The 18,170-nt window shown below is 33.7% G+C and overlaps 1 protein-coding gene across 1 annotated transcript in view; it reads right to left on the reverse strand.

The window, feature by feature from the left end:
* LOC149807106 (uncharacterized) overlaps positions 1–18,170 on the reverse strand; it is a 166,214-nt gene that overhangs the window by 105,505 nt on the left and 42,539 nt on the right. The window contains exons 11-12 of the mRNA XM_089962073.1: positions 10,202–10,276; positions 5,027–5,244 (exon numbers count right to left, since the gene is read on the reverse strand). Of these exons, the coding sequence (XP_089818199.1) occupies positions 5,027–5,244; positions 10,202–10,276 (293 nt within the window). The remainder of the gene's footprint in view (positions 1–5,026; positions 5,245–10,201; positions 10,277–18,170) is intronic.

The raw sequence follows: 18,170 nt of genomic DNA on the forward strand, positions 1-18,170 counted from the left end.
CAACAAAAAAAAATCCCAGTCTGGCCTTCAATTATTAAATGACAAAGTATCTAACTCTGTCATCTATTCATTTAGAAAGAGGGTGCCATTAGGGGGATCCCTTAGCCCCATACCTATTTATTAAAAGAAAGTATCTTCTCAAAATTGATCTTAGAAATAACTTAACTTAATCCGTTTTTACTGGTATCTTTTATTATAAGAGAAAATTTAATCTGGGTCAGTTTGTGGATAATACGAATTTACTACTGAATGGTTCTCTACAGTCTTTTATATCTGCCATTGAAACACTTAAGGATTCTGCATCAGTGTTTGGTTTACATTGTAATGTATTAAGAACAAAAGCTATTGTGATTGGAAGGGACAGATTTTCAGAAGGAAAAATATGACCAGGTATTGAAATCATTTGGCCTACTTCTTCGTTTCAAGGAATAGTTTTCTTTAAACCTAGACAATATGCTAGAATTAAATTAAAAGCAGTTGAAAAGAACTGCTGGGTTTTTGGATGAGAAATATGTCTCTTGTTTGAAATAACTTTGATCAAATCACTTATTTTACCAAAAATTTATTAAAATCATTCGCAGCATTGCAAATTCTCTATTATATGTGGAAATCACATTTTACCAAATAGTTTTAAATTTGTTTGCAGTAGTGAAACTGAAAGGGTTCAAAGAGATATACTTATAACCCCATTTACGGTTTGTGTTCTAGGCAAGGTTCACTCTTTTATTCATTACATGAAGCTCACATGGTTTAAATGCATTACTGAAAAAGAAGAAGGACTTTGGCAAAATATGTCTAAGAAAATCTGGACGCATCCAGATATTCAAATAGGTAAGAGAGAATTAACAGAGATCAGTAAATGTATTAATAATAAATAGGGATGGGCAGGTACCCAGTATGGCCACCAACATGACCAGGTCTTGCACAATCCAGAAAAACCTGGCTAGGCCTCGTTTTAAGAGAAAAATTTTATCTTGCTGGGTTGGATCTTACCAGTCTGACAGAATAAAAAATAAACACCACAACTAGCGATGTTTTGTAGTTGACAAAAATATTGGGTTTAAAGAGGAGGTGGAGAAACTGACCAAAATGGGAGTGGAGAAACCTGACATAGTCAACCACCAATCCAACCAGGTAGTTTCTTGCTGGGTAATACCCAGGAAGATTACAGTCAAAATGAATCTTCACAGTCACATATCCCACCCTGCCTAACCATCTTCTCCTTTATGCCTGGTTCATTTTGGGACAGCCTTGCAAAAGAAGGATGTCATGTATATTTTATATAATTTATATTTGATTTAATTTAATTGTTTGTAAGTTTTAAAATCTTTTTATTTTTAATTTCATTAAATGTCAAAGTAATGTACTGGTAATTTTGTTTACTAGGAATTTGATATTTTCCAGAAAATTTGGTTTGACCTTACTCTTTTCATAAGCACCTAATAATAGAAACATTGTTTCTATTTTTGACTTAGTTTCTGACCATGATTCAGAAATCACTGAGACAAGTAAACAACTTTCTATTTTTATTTAATTCTTGGAGTAAAATGATGTTATTTTATCAAGGCCATGTGATTTTAGATGTAAACAGGCTCTATTTTGCAATTCTGGCTTTTCCAAAATTGCACAGTAATTAGATTTAATAGTGATTCTTAGAGTTATTTCTAAGTTTGGGCTTTTACCTTGGACACTGGAAAAGTTTTTGTTTGTGACCAGTTTCGAATTATATTTTAACATTTATTCAAATTATTTGGTTTCTAACAGATCAATTCTTTTTCCTGGAAATATCTGAGTGCTCATACAGAATTTTTGGACAAATACATTTCTTTAAATTTTATTTGGAAATTCAAACACCAGAATTTTGTTTGTGAATCAACAAAGAACTGAAGACACATCAATAATATAAAGGCTACAGTATACATTATCGCCTTCCATCTTGGATTTTTTGTCGGGACTTGAACTTGAATTCATTAGAACATTTCATTACTAAGACTTCTAAAATTTAATTTGTGGATTATTCTTGGATTATTTCTGGATTTGATTCTTAAAACCGTAAGTTCTCATTTTTCATTTTTACAGTGTTTGTCCAGAGAAATACATTATTTGTTAAATTTTTCAAAGCTTGGTGTTTTCACTGCTTCTTTCATATGTGTTTATTAGTGCCTAAATACATAACATAAGAAGGAATTTAGGCCTTCAACTGTGGAAAGAATCTTGAGAGCAAGAAGGTCCTCCTTTATGAAGGCTTATGAGAGAAAGCTGCATGTTTTCAGGGACTGGTGTTGAGTCAATAACATCATCTCTTTGAGGGTAATGACCCTATAAGCTAACCGAATTTTTCTCAGGCTCTATGAGGAGAAAAAATGGACAACAATTATCATCAAAGGCTACCACTCCATGATATATGACACATTCAAGCATCATGGTAAAAGAGATATTGGTCATGATAAAGATCTATTGGACCTATGTGCCAATTTTGACCTGAATCTATCCTGGGTTTTAACATAGCCAAATTCAGATACATTTGCTGTTATCATACAAAAGCTGTTTCTTGACAGCTATAACTTTAGCATACTGGGTGAGTGAGTTACATGACCTTGCAGTTTACCTGAACTATCTTCAGTTTTAATTGGATGGTTCAAGAACTGGATACCTTCAGAGGGCAATTAGGGAGTTATCATACACTCCCTCTCATCTACAGATAAGAACAGCAAGATCCTGTCTATGCCTCAAACACTGGAAAGCAGAATATCACCCCCCCCAAGCCTGATCTTCATGGATTAAAAGGGTTATGCAGTTGGCATACTCTTAAAAGATCAGAGTCACCTCATGAGGATTTTAGCTCATGAAATTAGAGCAATATCTGTGAAGCATTCGTTCAAATGCAGAATCTGAGATGTCATAACTGTTGGCTGGCATGCAGAGTCAACCTTCTCGAGTTTAGATCTCAGGGATTAAGCTCCACAGAGACGAAACCAGAGTCTTGTGTGGCCTGTAGTTGAGACCCAGATGACCACCAGACTCAATTAAACCATCACAGCCTCTAAGGTCTGCTGGATTCACCATTGAATTTGGATGGTAAGAAAATTTCAATTATCATTTTAACCTGATATAGTGGTTCACATGAACACAGACTGTGTTGCTTTAATCACGAGAGAAGGTTATCATTCACAAAAGGAATCAAATTTTTTTCCTTGAAGGATACCCAAAGTATAGGTAAGATGCTCAGCATTCCCTCCTCCTATTATCTATTCTTGTAATGTTCATGTGATCGGGTAAATTTTTCAAGTAAATTATGTTTCTCTGAAAATATTTATCCAGTCACACTACTTAAAGACCCTCTCATACACCCCACTATGTTATCATCCTCACTTAGCTTAAAATATGGCAACACCTAGTGGTAAGGGGATGTAATGGGCAAGAGTTACTGCCCTTAGTCTATTTAATATAGTCTTTTCGTAGGGCTCAATTTGGGAGGTAGCAGTCTTATATCCTAATGTTAATGTGATCAGATAATTATCCTCATATAAACACAGGCTACTAGAAAAATCTCCTATTGAGTTCTGTATATATACTCAACATTTGAAGTTTGAGTAACACCCTATTTTTGTTAAATTGCATTCACACACATGTATTTTTGTGTCTGTGTGGTAGTGTGTGTGTGTGTGTGTGAGAGAGATGGAGAGAAAGAGAGAGATGGAGAGGGAGAGAGAAATTCTGTATTTTTATCTCTTAATATAGACTGTGTAAACTTGGGAGTCAGGTCTTTTCAGAAGTTATGTATAACACCCAAGACAACACCCAAAACAATGAGTCTGGGTAAAGGGAAATTGTAAAATCCTGACATCTGAAATATCAGTCAAGAAAATTAAACACTTTAGCATATATGCCTGAATTCTGTTTCTTCAGTCCTATGTTGTAACTCTTAATAACACAAATAATTTTCTTAATAATACAAATAATTTATGTTTACTTGAAAAAAAAAAAATTTGGGGAATAGATTTTGTTATGCTATGTGACAATTCTTAAAAACTAAAACAACGGAGTCAAACTCAAAGGAACTTCAAGAGCTAATGCCAAGTCAACCATCAAGTTAAGTAATAAATAGCAAGTTCTAACTGGCTAATAACCAGGGTGACACCAATAAAAAATTTACGTAAAAGAAGTCTTCACCAATCCATGAATTTAATTACATGTACCAACAAAACATGAAGACTGATTCTCATGAAAATAAATGAATTTACGAGTAATCTATATATGCATCTGTCTTTCTTTACAAAATCTGGTTTTGTTTAATAAAGGAAGAGGACTGTGACAAAATCTGGCTTCATTTAATAAAGGACCAGAAGAGGACTGTGATGACAAAATCTGGCTTCGTTTAATAAAGGAAGAGGACTGTGATGACAATGTCTGGCTTCGTTTAATAAAGGAAGAGGACTGAGATGACAAAATCTGGCTTTGTTTAATAAAGGAAGAGGACTGTGACGACAAAGTCTGGCTTGCTTTGTTTAATAAAAGAAGAGGACTGTGACAACAAAGTCTGGCCTTGTTTAATAAAGGAAGAGGACTGTGACGACAAAGTCAGGCTTCATTTAATAAAGAAAGAGGACTGTGATGACAAAATCTGGCTTCATTTAATATAGGAAGATGACTGTGACAACAAAGTCTGGCTTCGTTTAATAAAGGAAGAGTACTGTGACAAGTGGATTTCACAGATGATATACAGTAAAACCTGTCTTGAAAGACCACTGCTATGTGAGACCACCTGTCTTGTGAGACCACATTCTCAGTGCACAAATTTATTGATTATATAGGATTGTGACCTGTTATGAGAGACCACCTGTCTTGAGAGACCATAATTTTTTGGCAAAAGAGGTGGTCTTTCAAGACAGGTTCTACTGTAGTTCTACTCAAAAGCTAGCTAATAAATTGCAAACCCAGAGATTTAAGGAGACTCTTCCATGAAGTTGTTCTTTGTAAATGGCATTATAAAGTCATATGTCACTGAATGATAAATCTCTATTACCTGAGATCTGAGTGTGTGAGTAACAAGTGTCATCAGTGCTGGTTTAATGCCTGGATCAAACTCTGGCAGATCCTCAGCACTAAGTGCCCTCCTGACATTGGCCTGCAAAATCAGACTGTCAACAAACTCAACTGCCTTTGCAAGCTCCCCTTTCAGTAGGTGAGTGTACAGCACTGAGTGAAGAGTGTGGGCAACCTTTGGGTCATTCCCATTCTTGTCTGTAAATGAGACATACTATGATTAAACAGTCAACATATTTAAAAACAAAGTTCTAACATAATTACTTCATTGTCGACACTTTTTCTTACAATTTAAAACACTGTTTGGGTTGTACAAATAATAATGATTAAAGAAATATGCAATTTTCATCTGACTATCAAGCACTAATTATAGATAAATTGCAAAATCTTAAAAAATATGATGTTCTCAGTACAAAAGTACCAAAACTATTATTATTGGCATTGATTGGCAGTTTGTGACAGTATGTAAGCATTACTTTATAAAGGGCTTTTTCTGAAATTAATAGTGGGGAAAATATTTAAAGGGTAAAAGCTAATAACTTGATAACTTCAAATTTCAAGCACTCAATTACTTTGAGTTTGCGAGAGAGAGTACCGGTAACTACCTGTCTCAAGGATAAGTGTTACCTATGTCTGTGTATAACAATATAACTTACATATACAAATGCAGGAAATTTAAAGCATAGCAATGGTGAAACTTATTGCACACTTTAATATTTGAGTCAGATTATTCCTGATGATGAATAAAAAACACTTTGCTTATATTCATACACATATGAATTCCATGGACCTTGAACTATTCAATATGTTATCAGAATCTAACAACGTAGGAATTTGTATTTTAAACATGGGGAAGGGGTAAGGTTGGGTATATTAATACATGTAGTTGAAATACTGGAACATAGGGAAGGGGTCAGGCTGGATATAGACCTTTCCTTTATGGTTTTAATGGGGCATATCTATATGTGGATAACTTGACTTTCTGGCATTATGGTACTGATATCACCCAGCACCCTGTATTATGGAAGCTATATTTGTGCATTTACTGTAAATATGATTCATTTGCACAAGCACTTTGGTTAACAGTGCATCATTGTTAAAACAATATTTAGCAAACTGATTGCCCTAAAGTTTCATTGTTTTACTTTTGAACTTTTCCTGTGTAATTTTGTATAATTAGTTCATTTATCCCAAGATTGTAATTCATTGTAAAATTCTTATTTTCATCAGTTATTTATTCAATAGTTCTAAAGTTTTAATCATTTTATCAAATCGTCTTTAAAAGAAATGGTTTATTGTTGGTCCATATTACAAGCATCAACTAAAATAGGTAATAATTTTTTGGGTTGACTTATTCTCATATTTTTTGAAGAGAATATCACAAATGTAACTGAATAATATATATATATATATATATATATATATATATATATATATATATATATATATATATATATATATACACTGATAAATAAACACATTGATGAATGAATTAAATGATTATTAATTACAACAAAAATTACTCTCAATTAATTTATCAATAAATTAAATTCTATTCACTATGTCAATGTATGTCAAATTTGTAAATGCCATGAAGATACTATCAAACGCTTTACTCTAATTTTTTATTGCATTAACAATTTCATATCAGGAAAGTAAACAATGAAACCATCAAATGTATCAAAGAGTGATTTCAGAATTACTTTTCATTCTCTTTTCTTTTTAGAGATAATTTTATAAAATTTCAGACATTCCTTGCAAGCTAAAATTCTTTTAATGAAATTGTTCTATTTAAATTACGTGGAAAGTAATTACTCAATTTTTCTGTGCAATAATTTTTTCAGAAATATGATCCTCAATTTTGTAAGCACAAATATCTTAATTAATAAGTAATTTATGATTTACTTACATTCCAATGTAGTTTATTTTCTGGGGTATTTGTTGTTGTTGTTGAAGTGTTTAATGCCATTTTTCAGCACAAGATAGGCTATACATGGTGGCCAGTATTAATGGTGGAGGAAGAACCCAAGAAAACCCTGGAAAGAACCACCGATCAACAAGAAGCTACTGGCAAGCTTTTTCACATACCCACATTAGCTGAACCTGAGACTCAAAGCCATGCAGACAAAGGTGAGATAGCAGTGATCCATAAGAGTGAGCGCTTTATACCACTCGGGACCCCCTACAGTATTTTAGAGTATATTCAAGAAGATTTATTTGGAAATAAAGTTGTCTTATAGCAATAAAGAAATATGGAAGTGTTTGTGACATGTCCTGTTTTATAGAGTCATTCTAGTATTAGACATATGTAAAATCAGTATCAGTAATCAATAACTTAATGGTGGACATGTGTAGTGATAAATAGTGGTCTGGGGAGGTAAATAGTAACTAACTGTATACAGGAAGGGTCTACACTAAGAGTTAAGATATCGGAACATAGGGAAGGGATGAGGCTGGGTATAGAATGAATTCAATTACTGTAACATGGGAAAGGCCTGAGGCTGGCTATACAATGAATTCAATTACTGTAACATGGGAAAGGTCTGAGGCTGGGTATACAATGAATTCAATTATTGAAACATGGGAAAGGTCTGAGGCTGGGTTTACAATGAATTCAATTATTGTAACATAGGGAAGATGTGAAATAGATTAAAATGGGAAAGGGCTGAGGCTGGATATAAAATGAATTGAAATATTGTAACATGGGAAAGGGCTGAGGCTGCATATACAATGAATTCAATTATTGTAACATGGGAAAGGTCTGAGGCTGGGTATACAATGAATTCAATTATTTTAACATGGGTAAGGGTTGAGGCTGGGTATACAATAATTCAATAACTGTAACATGGGAAAGGTCTGAGGCTGGGTATACAATGAATTCAATTATTGTAACATGGGAAAGGTCTGAGGCTGGGTATACAATGAATTCAATTATTGTAACATGGGTAAGGGTTGAGGCTGGGTATACAATAATTCAATTACTGTAACATGGGAAAAGTCTGAGGCTGGGTATACAATGAATTCAATTATTGTAACATGGGAAAGGTCTGAGGCTGGGTATACAATGAATTCAATTATTGTAACACGGGTAAGGGTTGAGGCTGGGTATACAATAATTCAATTACTGTAACATGGGAAAGGTCTGACACTGGGTATACAACGAATTTAATATTGTAACATAGGAAAGGTCTGAAGCTGGGTATACAATGAATTCAATTATTGTAACATAGGGAAGGGGTGAAATAGTTTAACATGGGAAAGGGCTGAGGCTGGATATACAATGAATTGAAATATTGTAACATGGGAAAGGGCTGAGGCTGCATATACAATGAATTCAATTACTGCATCATGGGGAAGGAGTGAGATGGGGTATACAATGAATTCAATTACTGCAACATGGGTAAGGGCTGAGACTGGGTATACAATGAATTTAATTATTGTAACATGGGGAAGGAATGAGATGGGGTATACAATGAATTCAATTATTGTAACATGGGTAAGGGTTGAGGCTGGGTATACAATGAATTCAATTATTGTAACATGGGTAAGGGTTGAGGCTGGGTATACAATGAATTCAATTATTGTAACATGGGGAAGGAGTGAGACGGGGTATACAATGAATTCATTTATTGTAACATGGGTAAGGGTTGAGGCTGGGTATACAATGAATTCAATTATTGCAACATAGGGAAGGGGTGAGACTGGGTATACAATGAATTCAATTATTGTAACATGGGGAATCATTGAGACGGGGTATACAATGAGTTGAAAAATATAACAGATGTAATAGGCAAATATACAGGTGCTGAGAATAGAAAATAGGATAGGGGTGTGCACAGGAAAAGCAGAAATAAATCCACTGCAACTCTACAACAAGACTTCAGATGTATTTTAATTTTAAATGAGTATCAGTATTGTCATGTTAACACTTCAGAATAATGTATTTCCTGCGCAGCATCATATATTTTATCTACAAGTGATAACAAATCTAAATTATCTAAAACTGCAAAGACTTGTTTATTTAGTACGAAGGAAGTGCTGTCTGAATTAATTATTTTCTTTCTCCATTATGATGTAATCAGTATATGGTTTTTATCATGTAATTCATTAGGCAGATAATCAGCCCCACACCTGTACTGATAATGACTGAAAGTCATATCAGTACAGGTGATGAGGCTGATTTATCAGCCTAGTGATTAATGACTGAAAATCATATCAGTACAGGTGATGAGGCTGATTTATCAGCCTAGTGATTCATGTGATCTTTGTGACTTCTTCAAACTAATATCTTTCTTAAACTGTTGAATATTTTATAAAATTTAGGTTATATTCCATTAAAGGAATGACCATGCTTCTACAAATATGCATACAGTGTGACAAAAACAATTTTCTAAATATCTCAAAAGCTATAGTTCCTGTAATGTAATCTGAACATTGATCAATCTTTTCTCTAGCCATGTAAAATGATAAAATCCATAAAATATGCCAGTAGGTCCCTTTTCTCATGCTGCATTTAATATAATTTATGAAATTACTTTTTTTGGTGAAAGTTTGTGTTAAACAACATATTTACAGACATTCATTTAACTAGTCTTGTGGTAAAAGGATGAATATTTACTGCAGAGTAAGAAATAATCATCAATGATTAAATTAAATCCATTTTGGAAAACAGTATTATCGGTGTTACAGTAAACAGAGTGACCCCATGAAATTGTTTATTTACTTAAAATTTGATCCCCACCAATACTTCTGATTTACAGTATGTTACAATGTAAAAAGATGGAATAAAAATTTCATAAACATTATGCTTCTCAAGTTTGGAGGAACATCACAAAATTCTTGTAACTATTTCTAAAGAATTGGCCTTGTTTCTTGATGCTAGTTTTCTTCACACAATCAAAGTTCATTGGTTAATCAACTACAGAACAGAGAGTTTTATAAGGTACAAGTAATGATGTAGATTCGTTTAATTCTTTTAAAGTCGATGACAAAATCAATAATGATATAGGAAGGTGCTGAAAATTCTTTGACTCTAGCAAATATAATATGCATGTTTTCTGCCAACTTTAGACTTGTACAATTTCTAATGAAGAATAATTATGTTTTTATAAAAAAATTGAAGTAAATGCTGCAACATGTGATTATTTATCTTCACCTGTAATATTTTTAAGCTGTTCTTTCCATGCTTCCACAGCCAGCGTGTGCTCTCCATCAACACTCAATTTGTCTCCTGTAATAACAATTTTCAATGACTTCTTTCCTTCTAAAGTCTATTTAAAACAAAACAAATTCAACAAGAGATCTGAAATACAGTAAAACATTATATTTTAATTTATATTTAACAAACATTATTGTTATTGAAAACAAAACAAGTTGTATGAAAATGTGAAAGTTAATTATTAACAATCTAAGCAAAAACTGACTACAAAAACAAAAACAGGTCTGAAGAAGATTTCATAAGTCAAAATGAACCTTGAGTCTGAAAGAATACTGACAAAATTGGAAACCTTGTTTTGATGTCAAAATAATCACAGGAAAATATAGACAAAAAAAAAGAAATGTCTTATTTTATACTTAACTATACTTGATCCTGCATTCTTGAAATGTCTGAGTAAGAAATACAATCCCAAGCTCAATACAACAAAAATCAAATTTGATACTTAGGGTGTATGTATGTCAAACAGAATCTAAAGGTCTGGCAGAGGGACCCTTGTAAAGAAACTCTAAAAATTCTCTTATTCTGGTTTTATTCCAATTCAAGTTAAAGATATTTTTGGATTTCTGAACTTGAGCTACATTTTCTTGTTCAAAAACATTCCCGAATATTGAAAGAGGCTGTGTTTCTTGAAACATTCTGAACACAAAACTCCAGCCCAGGCTCAAAACAACCAACTGATAATATTTAATATAAAGGCAGGCTGTGTATTCTTTAAACATTTTTTGAGCAAAAAACTCAACATCAAATTTTCAAACTGAATATTATACTTTCAGTACATCTACTTCAATGAAAGTATGTGTGCTAGAAAAAAGTAACCAGTTTTAAAATTTTTGAAAACTTCAATGCTTTTATCCCAAATCAAAATTTCAGAAAATAAAACATCTCTGATTTTATCCATGAGTATTTTACATATTTAGAAACAGCATATAATATTTGGTTTATTGTCAGGGTTTTTATTCTTGAAAACTTGGAGATTTGTTGCAAACTTGGACATATTTTTGTTAAAATGTGGAAAGATAAGGTAACTGCTGAAATTAAAGTGATAGTAAATAGCAGACAATTGTAATGTCATGAGACATTATACAAACACGTACTTTGTGATTTTGTGGGTTTAATGTCATTTTTCAGTACATGATAGGCTATACATGCCAGCCAGTATATCTGGTGGAGGAAGAACCTTGGAAAACTGGGAGATCCACCAACCCATGAGAAGCTACCTGCAGGCTTGCTCAAATAACTACAGTGGTCAAGCCCAAATCTCAAATCCACACAGACAAGTGAAATGGCAGTGATTGGTAAATGCAAGCACATTAAACCACTCAGCTATCCACCACCCCTCATACAAACTCATAAACCAGGTGATGCACAAATCAAAATATTTTAACATCCTGTGATGTTAAGACAACTGTCAGGTGATGAAAAAGGTCATACACATACAGTAGACTATTTAGACTATAGAGACAACTTGTTATGATAACTCCTACCACCATCAATTTTACCATATGCCATATTTACCCCATTATTCTCATATCTAAATAGACTATAGAGACAGCTTGTTATGATAACTCCTACCACCATCAATTTTACCATATACCATATTTACCCCATTGTTCTCATATCTAAAAAGACTATAGAGGCAGCTGGTTATGATAATTCCTACCAACATGAATTCTATCATATACTCCTCTATTTTCTTTGCCACGTTTGCTAAGCCCCAGCTATAAAGTCATGTATAAGCTATAACCTACTGTCTTGGAAATATTACTGCGGCCATGTGTTTGATGTCTACAGATTGCTACAGGCTAGTGTTAAACTCTTATGCAATGTTACCGTGACCCACCAGAGAAGTGAAACTTGAGTTGGTGAAAGCAACCACTCGCATCATTTGATAAAGGCTTGCTGTATCACACCTATGTGTTACAGCTTAGTCTTAAGATCAGAGGAAAGCCCGCAGTGTTCTTATCCATACCCATGTTGACAGACAGTGAGAGCGACATTCTCTGCTAACTTTGATTGGTTCACAGTGACATTCAATCGGAACTGAGATAAAGGGTGTGATTACAATGCAGGCCGAATAATAACTTTCATAACTCTAAAGAGAAAATTTAGTATTCCCCAGGAAGATTACTACGCAATGGGTTACTGTGAGAGAGCCACTTCTAGATAGATTCTAATGAAAGAAAAGCTTCAAAAAGGTCAGTAAGTTATTTGCTCGATTTTTGCAGAATATTAAGGCATCATAATTGTAATTATTTGTAGTAAGTATATTTAATTACTAGCATCATTTAGTATGTAGAATTACCTTTGTAGTATTTCATTTACATGCATATTTGAGAAATGGGCTTGAGCCTATGTAGAGAATTATTAGATGCGAAGCAGAATTATGTAGATTGTTAGCTTGTGGTCAGAATGAATTTTGTAATTCACTATTAGGTTACTTCATAGTAAACTAGTGCATTTATTAATGTGTTATGTTAGAATTTACACATGCTTGAATTGTGAAGTTGGAAAATGTTTGAAGTGTGTAAGATTAGTTAATATGGATGTATACATATATCTGAGCATGGATATTTGAATATTTGTGTACTTTGTATGAGTTGTAAGGTAAAGAAATGCATCAGTTATTGTGATATTCTTTAGTATAACAGGATTAGGAATATGTATTGATGTGACAGAATTTATTGACGTATGTATAAGAAGTAATTGATACCATGTTGTAGTATGATGTTTTTTTACCATACAAGAACGTATGGGTATCTCGATGTGAATGAATGCATGACCGAAGAAATTTAATAGCCATTAACTGATTATAGGCTGTGTGTAGTGTGAGATGGGAGGGCTAAAGAAAAATATTGTACCATCCTTGTGTTTTCACAGGAAGCTGAGTTCATGTGCCTGTCTATTGTACTGATTCAGTAGTTTTTGCATCCTACAGTAAAAGTGATTATGTTTTTGTGTTTCATACAGTTTAAACAGCATCTGAATTTTCTGACCACAACCATTTCCTGTGCCAGTTCAGATGAAGTTATGCACACATTTTAGCACTACTGACAGCACTTGCTGTACTGGGATACTATACTGGAATCATCTGATTCAACTTCAACAAGGAATTAATTGCCTTCTGATCTCTCTTCAATTTAAAAAAATTTAGTTTTGATATTCAATGCCAATTTCAGTGTTCCTCTTGACTCAGCACATCAAAACAGCAATATGGTGATATGAAAAATCTTTTGCTATTTAGTTTCACTTTGATAATCACGTCTCAGCTATAAAGAATTTTTTTTTAACTTAAAAGCAGGATCTGTACCTTTAAGTTATCAGGCTTGAAAGTAAACTGGAGAAAACAGAATTTTGTTCAAGACCATAGTCACTAAAGGTCCAACTTTTCATCAACAAAAAATAATACAGGAATTAAATAGTTTTTCATCTGTTCCAATCAAAATATGTGTAACAGCAAGAAAAATGTCTGCTTTCTTTACATTTTTCAGCATATAGAAATGTTACATGGACATGAACTCGTTTATGGAAAGGTTTAAATAGCTTCAGGTTTGATAGGATTGAAAACTATACCGGTATATCTGAAATGCTGCAATGAGCTGATTATTTTGGTACATGATCATTACTGAAAAGGGGGGATGTCCTTGTTGAAAGACTTACACAACATGATGAGAACAGAAATATATCTGCATTTGTAGACCATTTAGTCCAAATTCATTCTTTTCTTTTCACAGAAGAAAAATATCCAGCATCCAATTACAGAATTTGCACCAGAAATAATAGGACTATGGGACTTTTAACAGTGGTTTATTCAATTTAGGCCAGCTTGTCATGAACCACAGGGTTTCTGCAAACCTGCACCCTAGAAGCAACACTGTACCTTGTTATGATAACTCCTACCATCACAATATATTTTATTTACCCATGTGGACTATACCATATTATGAACATCATAGAACCAGTTCTTCAGTTATATGATGTACTAGTACATCAGTGTGTGTGTGTGTGATTTTGATTTTCAACGTAGCTTTAACAATTTTTTCAGTCATATTGCTATGATGTCTGCAGTGTGGCAGTTTATAGTGATGTCTAGCACTGGGGCATCATGCTGCAGACATGTAGCATGATGTCCCACCCAGTCACATTATCCTTACACCAGGCCAACCAGTCCTAACACAAACCTCTTAATGATGAGCGCCAAGCCAGGCAGCTGTTAGTACCATTTTTGTAAGTCTTTGGTATGACTTGGCTAGCGATTGAACCCACAACCTCCCACATCCGAGGCAGACACTCTAACCACTAGGCCACCAGAGCAGTTTACTAGTACATCAGGTTATATGCTTTAGGCATGGTATCATAAATACAAGACCACCTTTTAATCAACCTAGAATGTAATAAAGTTTAAAATTAAGCTTTTTCTAAATAATGTTAACACTGACCTTTAGGTGTGGATGGATGTACCGATGTATAGACAAGCACACAAAAAAAATTACCAAAAGTACTTGCTATATTGAGCTTCTGACAAGACTCTGATCTTTTGACCTATTCTCTGATACTGTTCATAGTTGCATATGTATCATATTCAAGCAAATGCTGTATTTTGCATGTAAAACTGACCAAAGGATGACTGCTTATGAAATGTTGGAACATTTTACTGGGACAAATGGAGAGCTTTACATAGATAAGGGTCCAAGCAATCCATAACTTCTTGCAAAATATTTAATAACAGAAGAAAGACACACCCACATCATTTGATATCCAATCTTCTCCCAGTGCTGAGAGCACTAACGTACACTTGGGTAACAAGTGACATATCAAAGGTATCACATTGTAATCATCACATCAGCTGCTCACTAAGTAATGATTTTGCAAAAGTGGAAGTACTGATGTTGATGTTTACCCAAACTAATATACAAGTAAAATAAAAAACAATACATATTATGACAACTGAAATGATAAGAAACCAACCAAAAGTGTAGTAGTAAATATATTCCCTTACAAGTCTGATACAACCATAAACTACACAGACCCAAATTTCACATCACATACTATATATATTCACTAAATAAGATGAGTTCAATGCAAACTGCATAGACCCAGATCAGTAGAAGAAACAACATAGCCACTGATCTGCAGGTGCATTATGCTATGGCATATCAGGATCTTTGTTGACTGCAGCTTGACTCAACTTAAAAATGAGTATATATGGTAATGTGCTGGCAGATCTGTGTCCATGGAGATTGTAAGGAGTAATCAGTAGAAGAAACAACACAGACCGTGTTGTTTGCAATCAGACTTGAATAATAAATGATTATAAATGGTAACTGATCAACTCTGTCAATGTGCTACATGCATCCTGTGTGTAAAAAACAAACCAACATATATTTTGCTTGTGACATCATCCCACAATTGGGCAATGTCAGAGCCTATTGCCAGTGAAAGTACAAATTGTGCCCTCCACCACCAAACATGGGTTGGAATTTGCTGATCTGTATTTCATAGCCAAGAATCAATGTTAATGTGTGATTTGCATGTCATCAACTGAATTATTTATCTTTATGTCCGGCAATGGTTATGTGTTAGTTTTCTTGTACTCTCTTAGATATATTTTGCTTACCATATAAGTACAATGTTGTCACCAATGTCAAACATTTACTGTAGTTTTGGTGTGCATGATGCACACTTATGTATAATGCATGCCCAAATTTTGAACCTAGCATGAGGTGACAAACTCCATGTAAAGCATGTGTGATATCCTAACTTTCAAAATATTAATGACTCAGCTAACATTTTCATCATGAAAAATCATTCTACCATTTTTGGATAATGCACTAATCACCATTTGACATTTGTTCTTTTCTGTCAGTGCTTATTGCTTACATGATGGATATCTTGTCTCTCTCAGTGTAGGAGTTTCTTACTCAGCCCGTGTTGATATTTTGTATGACTATATCTATTCAGAATCACAGAATCACAATCAGACAATATAAATGCACCATAAGAAACTTCTGGTCTAGTATTTTCTCTTTTTTGGTTTATCATGACACCTCTAAAATAAATCTCCATGTCTATGATAAAATTCACCCTGACAAGGCATTGTAATTATGACAGGCACATCAAAACTTTAGCTGGCACAGATTATCTTTGACAACACCACCTGCATCAATTAGACAATGATCACTGTATAGTCAGCAAACAGTAACAAATACTGCTGATTTAAGATGAGAAATAAAACAAAGAACCAAGGTTATGTTTCAAAGAATAGTAAAAATTTGATACATTAGCTTACAGTTGAGTTTCTTGATATCTATAAATAATCTAGCAAATTGGTATTTCCCACAAATTTAGAATATTCTTGACAGAGGACATGAACAAGTTACTAGTCTCATGTCTGTATTTCCTGCTGAACTAAAGGAAACAAATACTCAACAATGTGAAAGGAACTGAGTTTATAAACATAAGCAAGCAAAGAACAGGATGTTTGTAAGCATTTATTTTTTTAATTAAGCTATTGAAAACATAGTTACAAGGCAACAAATTCACTCTGAGTGAATGTGACATGTGTAGGCATTTTTATGGGCCATGATCCTCCTTGCAAACCTGCAAAAACTGAATATCATTTAATGCCATATCAGCACAATAGTGGCTATATGAAGCAAACTAAAAGTATTTTTAAAAATTTGGTAAACAAACATTTTCTTTTTTCTACCTTAAAACATGTACCCTCTCCTCAAAATAAGAAAAAAAGTGAACAATCTACAGACTAAATAAAGGAAATTAGGAAATGACAGTGGTATTGCAAAAACAGTACAAAACAAATACTAAATTAGAGAGTCATACTTTTAAATGAATTACCAGTAGCATAAGTAATCAAGCTATCAACCTATGCAAATTGTACATGTACATTTCCATTGATCCATGGTTAGGAAAACAGGCCAGTGAATTGTACATTTCTACTGATCCATGTTTAGGAAAACAGGCCAGTGAATTGTACATTTCCATAGATCCATGGTTAGGAAAACAGGTCAGTAAATTGTACATTTCAATAGATCCATGGTTAGGAAAACAGGCCAGTAAATTGTACATTTCAATAGATCCATGGCTAGGAAAACAGGCTGTCAAACTGTACATTTCCATAGATCTATAGTTAGGAATATAGGCAAGCAAACTGTACACTTCCATAGACCCATGGTTAAGAAAACAGGCTAGCAAATTGTACATTTCCATATATCCATGGTTAGGAATACAGGCAAGCAAACTGTACATTTCAAAAGAACCATGTTTAGGAATAAAAGCAAGCAAATTTTCCAAAGATCCATAGTTAGGAATATAGGCAAGCAATTTTTATATTTCTATAGATCCATGGTTAGGAACATAAGCAAGCAAATTTTATATTTCTATAGATCCATGGTTAGGAATATAGGCAGGCAACTGATGCCTCTTATTTAAGGTTGCAAAATTTGGACCTGTCAATAGGCACTTGGCTCAGACATAACACATTCATCGAGTGACATCAGAGACTTGGACTATATTACAATTTCCCATTGAAACACTCTGTACTATTTCCAACATGCTGTCATTATGTTTATTTCAAGTGTGTAAAAATAGGTCTACTATCAATGGGAAGCAAAGACATTATTAACAGTATGTCCAAAAGCAGCTATTCCCAGTGCTTCAGCTTTTTTATTACTTCAGTCATTAATGTGTATGCACTTTTATGAATCACAGCATACTAACTCCTCCTTACAGTGCCAGGTCAAAAGTGAGTAGCCACCTGAGAAAGACATTTTGATGTCATATAGTGAAATATAATTTCAAATGGTTACTGCATAGTTATGAATTATTATCCACGTGTATTAGCATCTTGCAAATAAGTTTCCAAATGCAAAACAGACATACCTATTTCTAG

The sequence above is a fragment of the Sinohyriopsis cumingii genome, chromosome 1, assembly GCF_028554795.1.
Source record: "Sinohyriopsis cumingii isolate HCF-2022 chromosome 1, ASM2855479v2, whole genome shotgun sequence".
In the NCBI taxonomy this organism is placed as follows: domain Eukaryota; kingdom Metazoa; phylum Mollusca; class Bivalvia; order Unionida; family Unionidae; genus Sinohyriopsis; species Sinohyriopsis cumingii.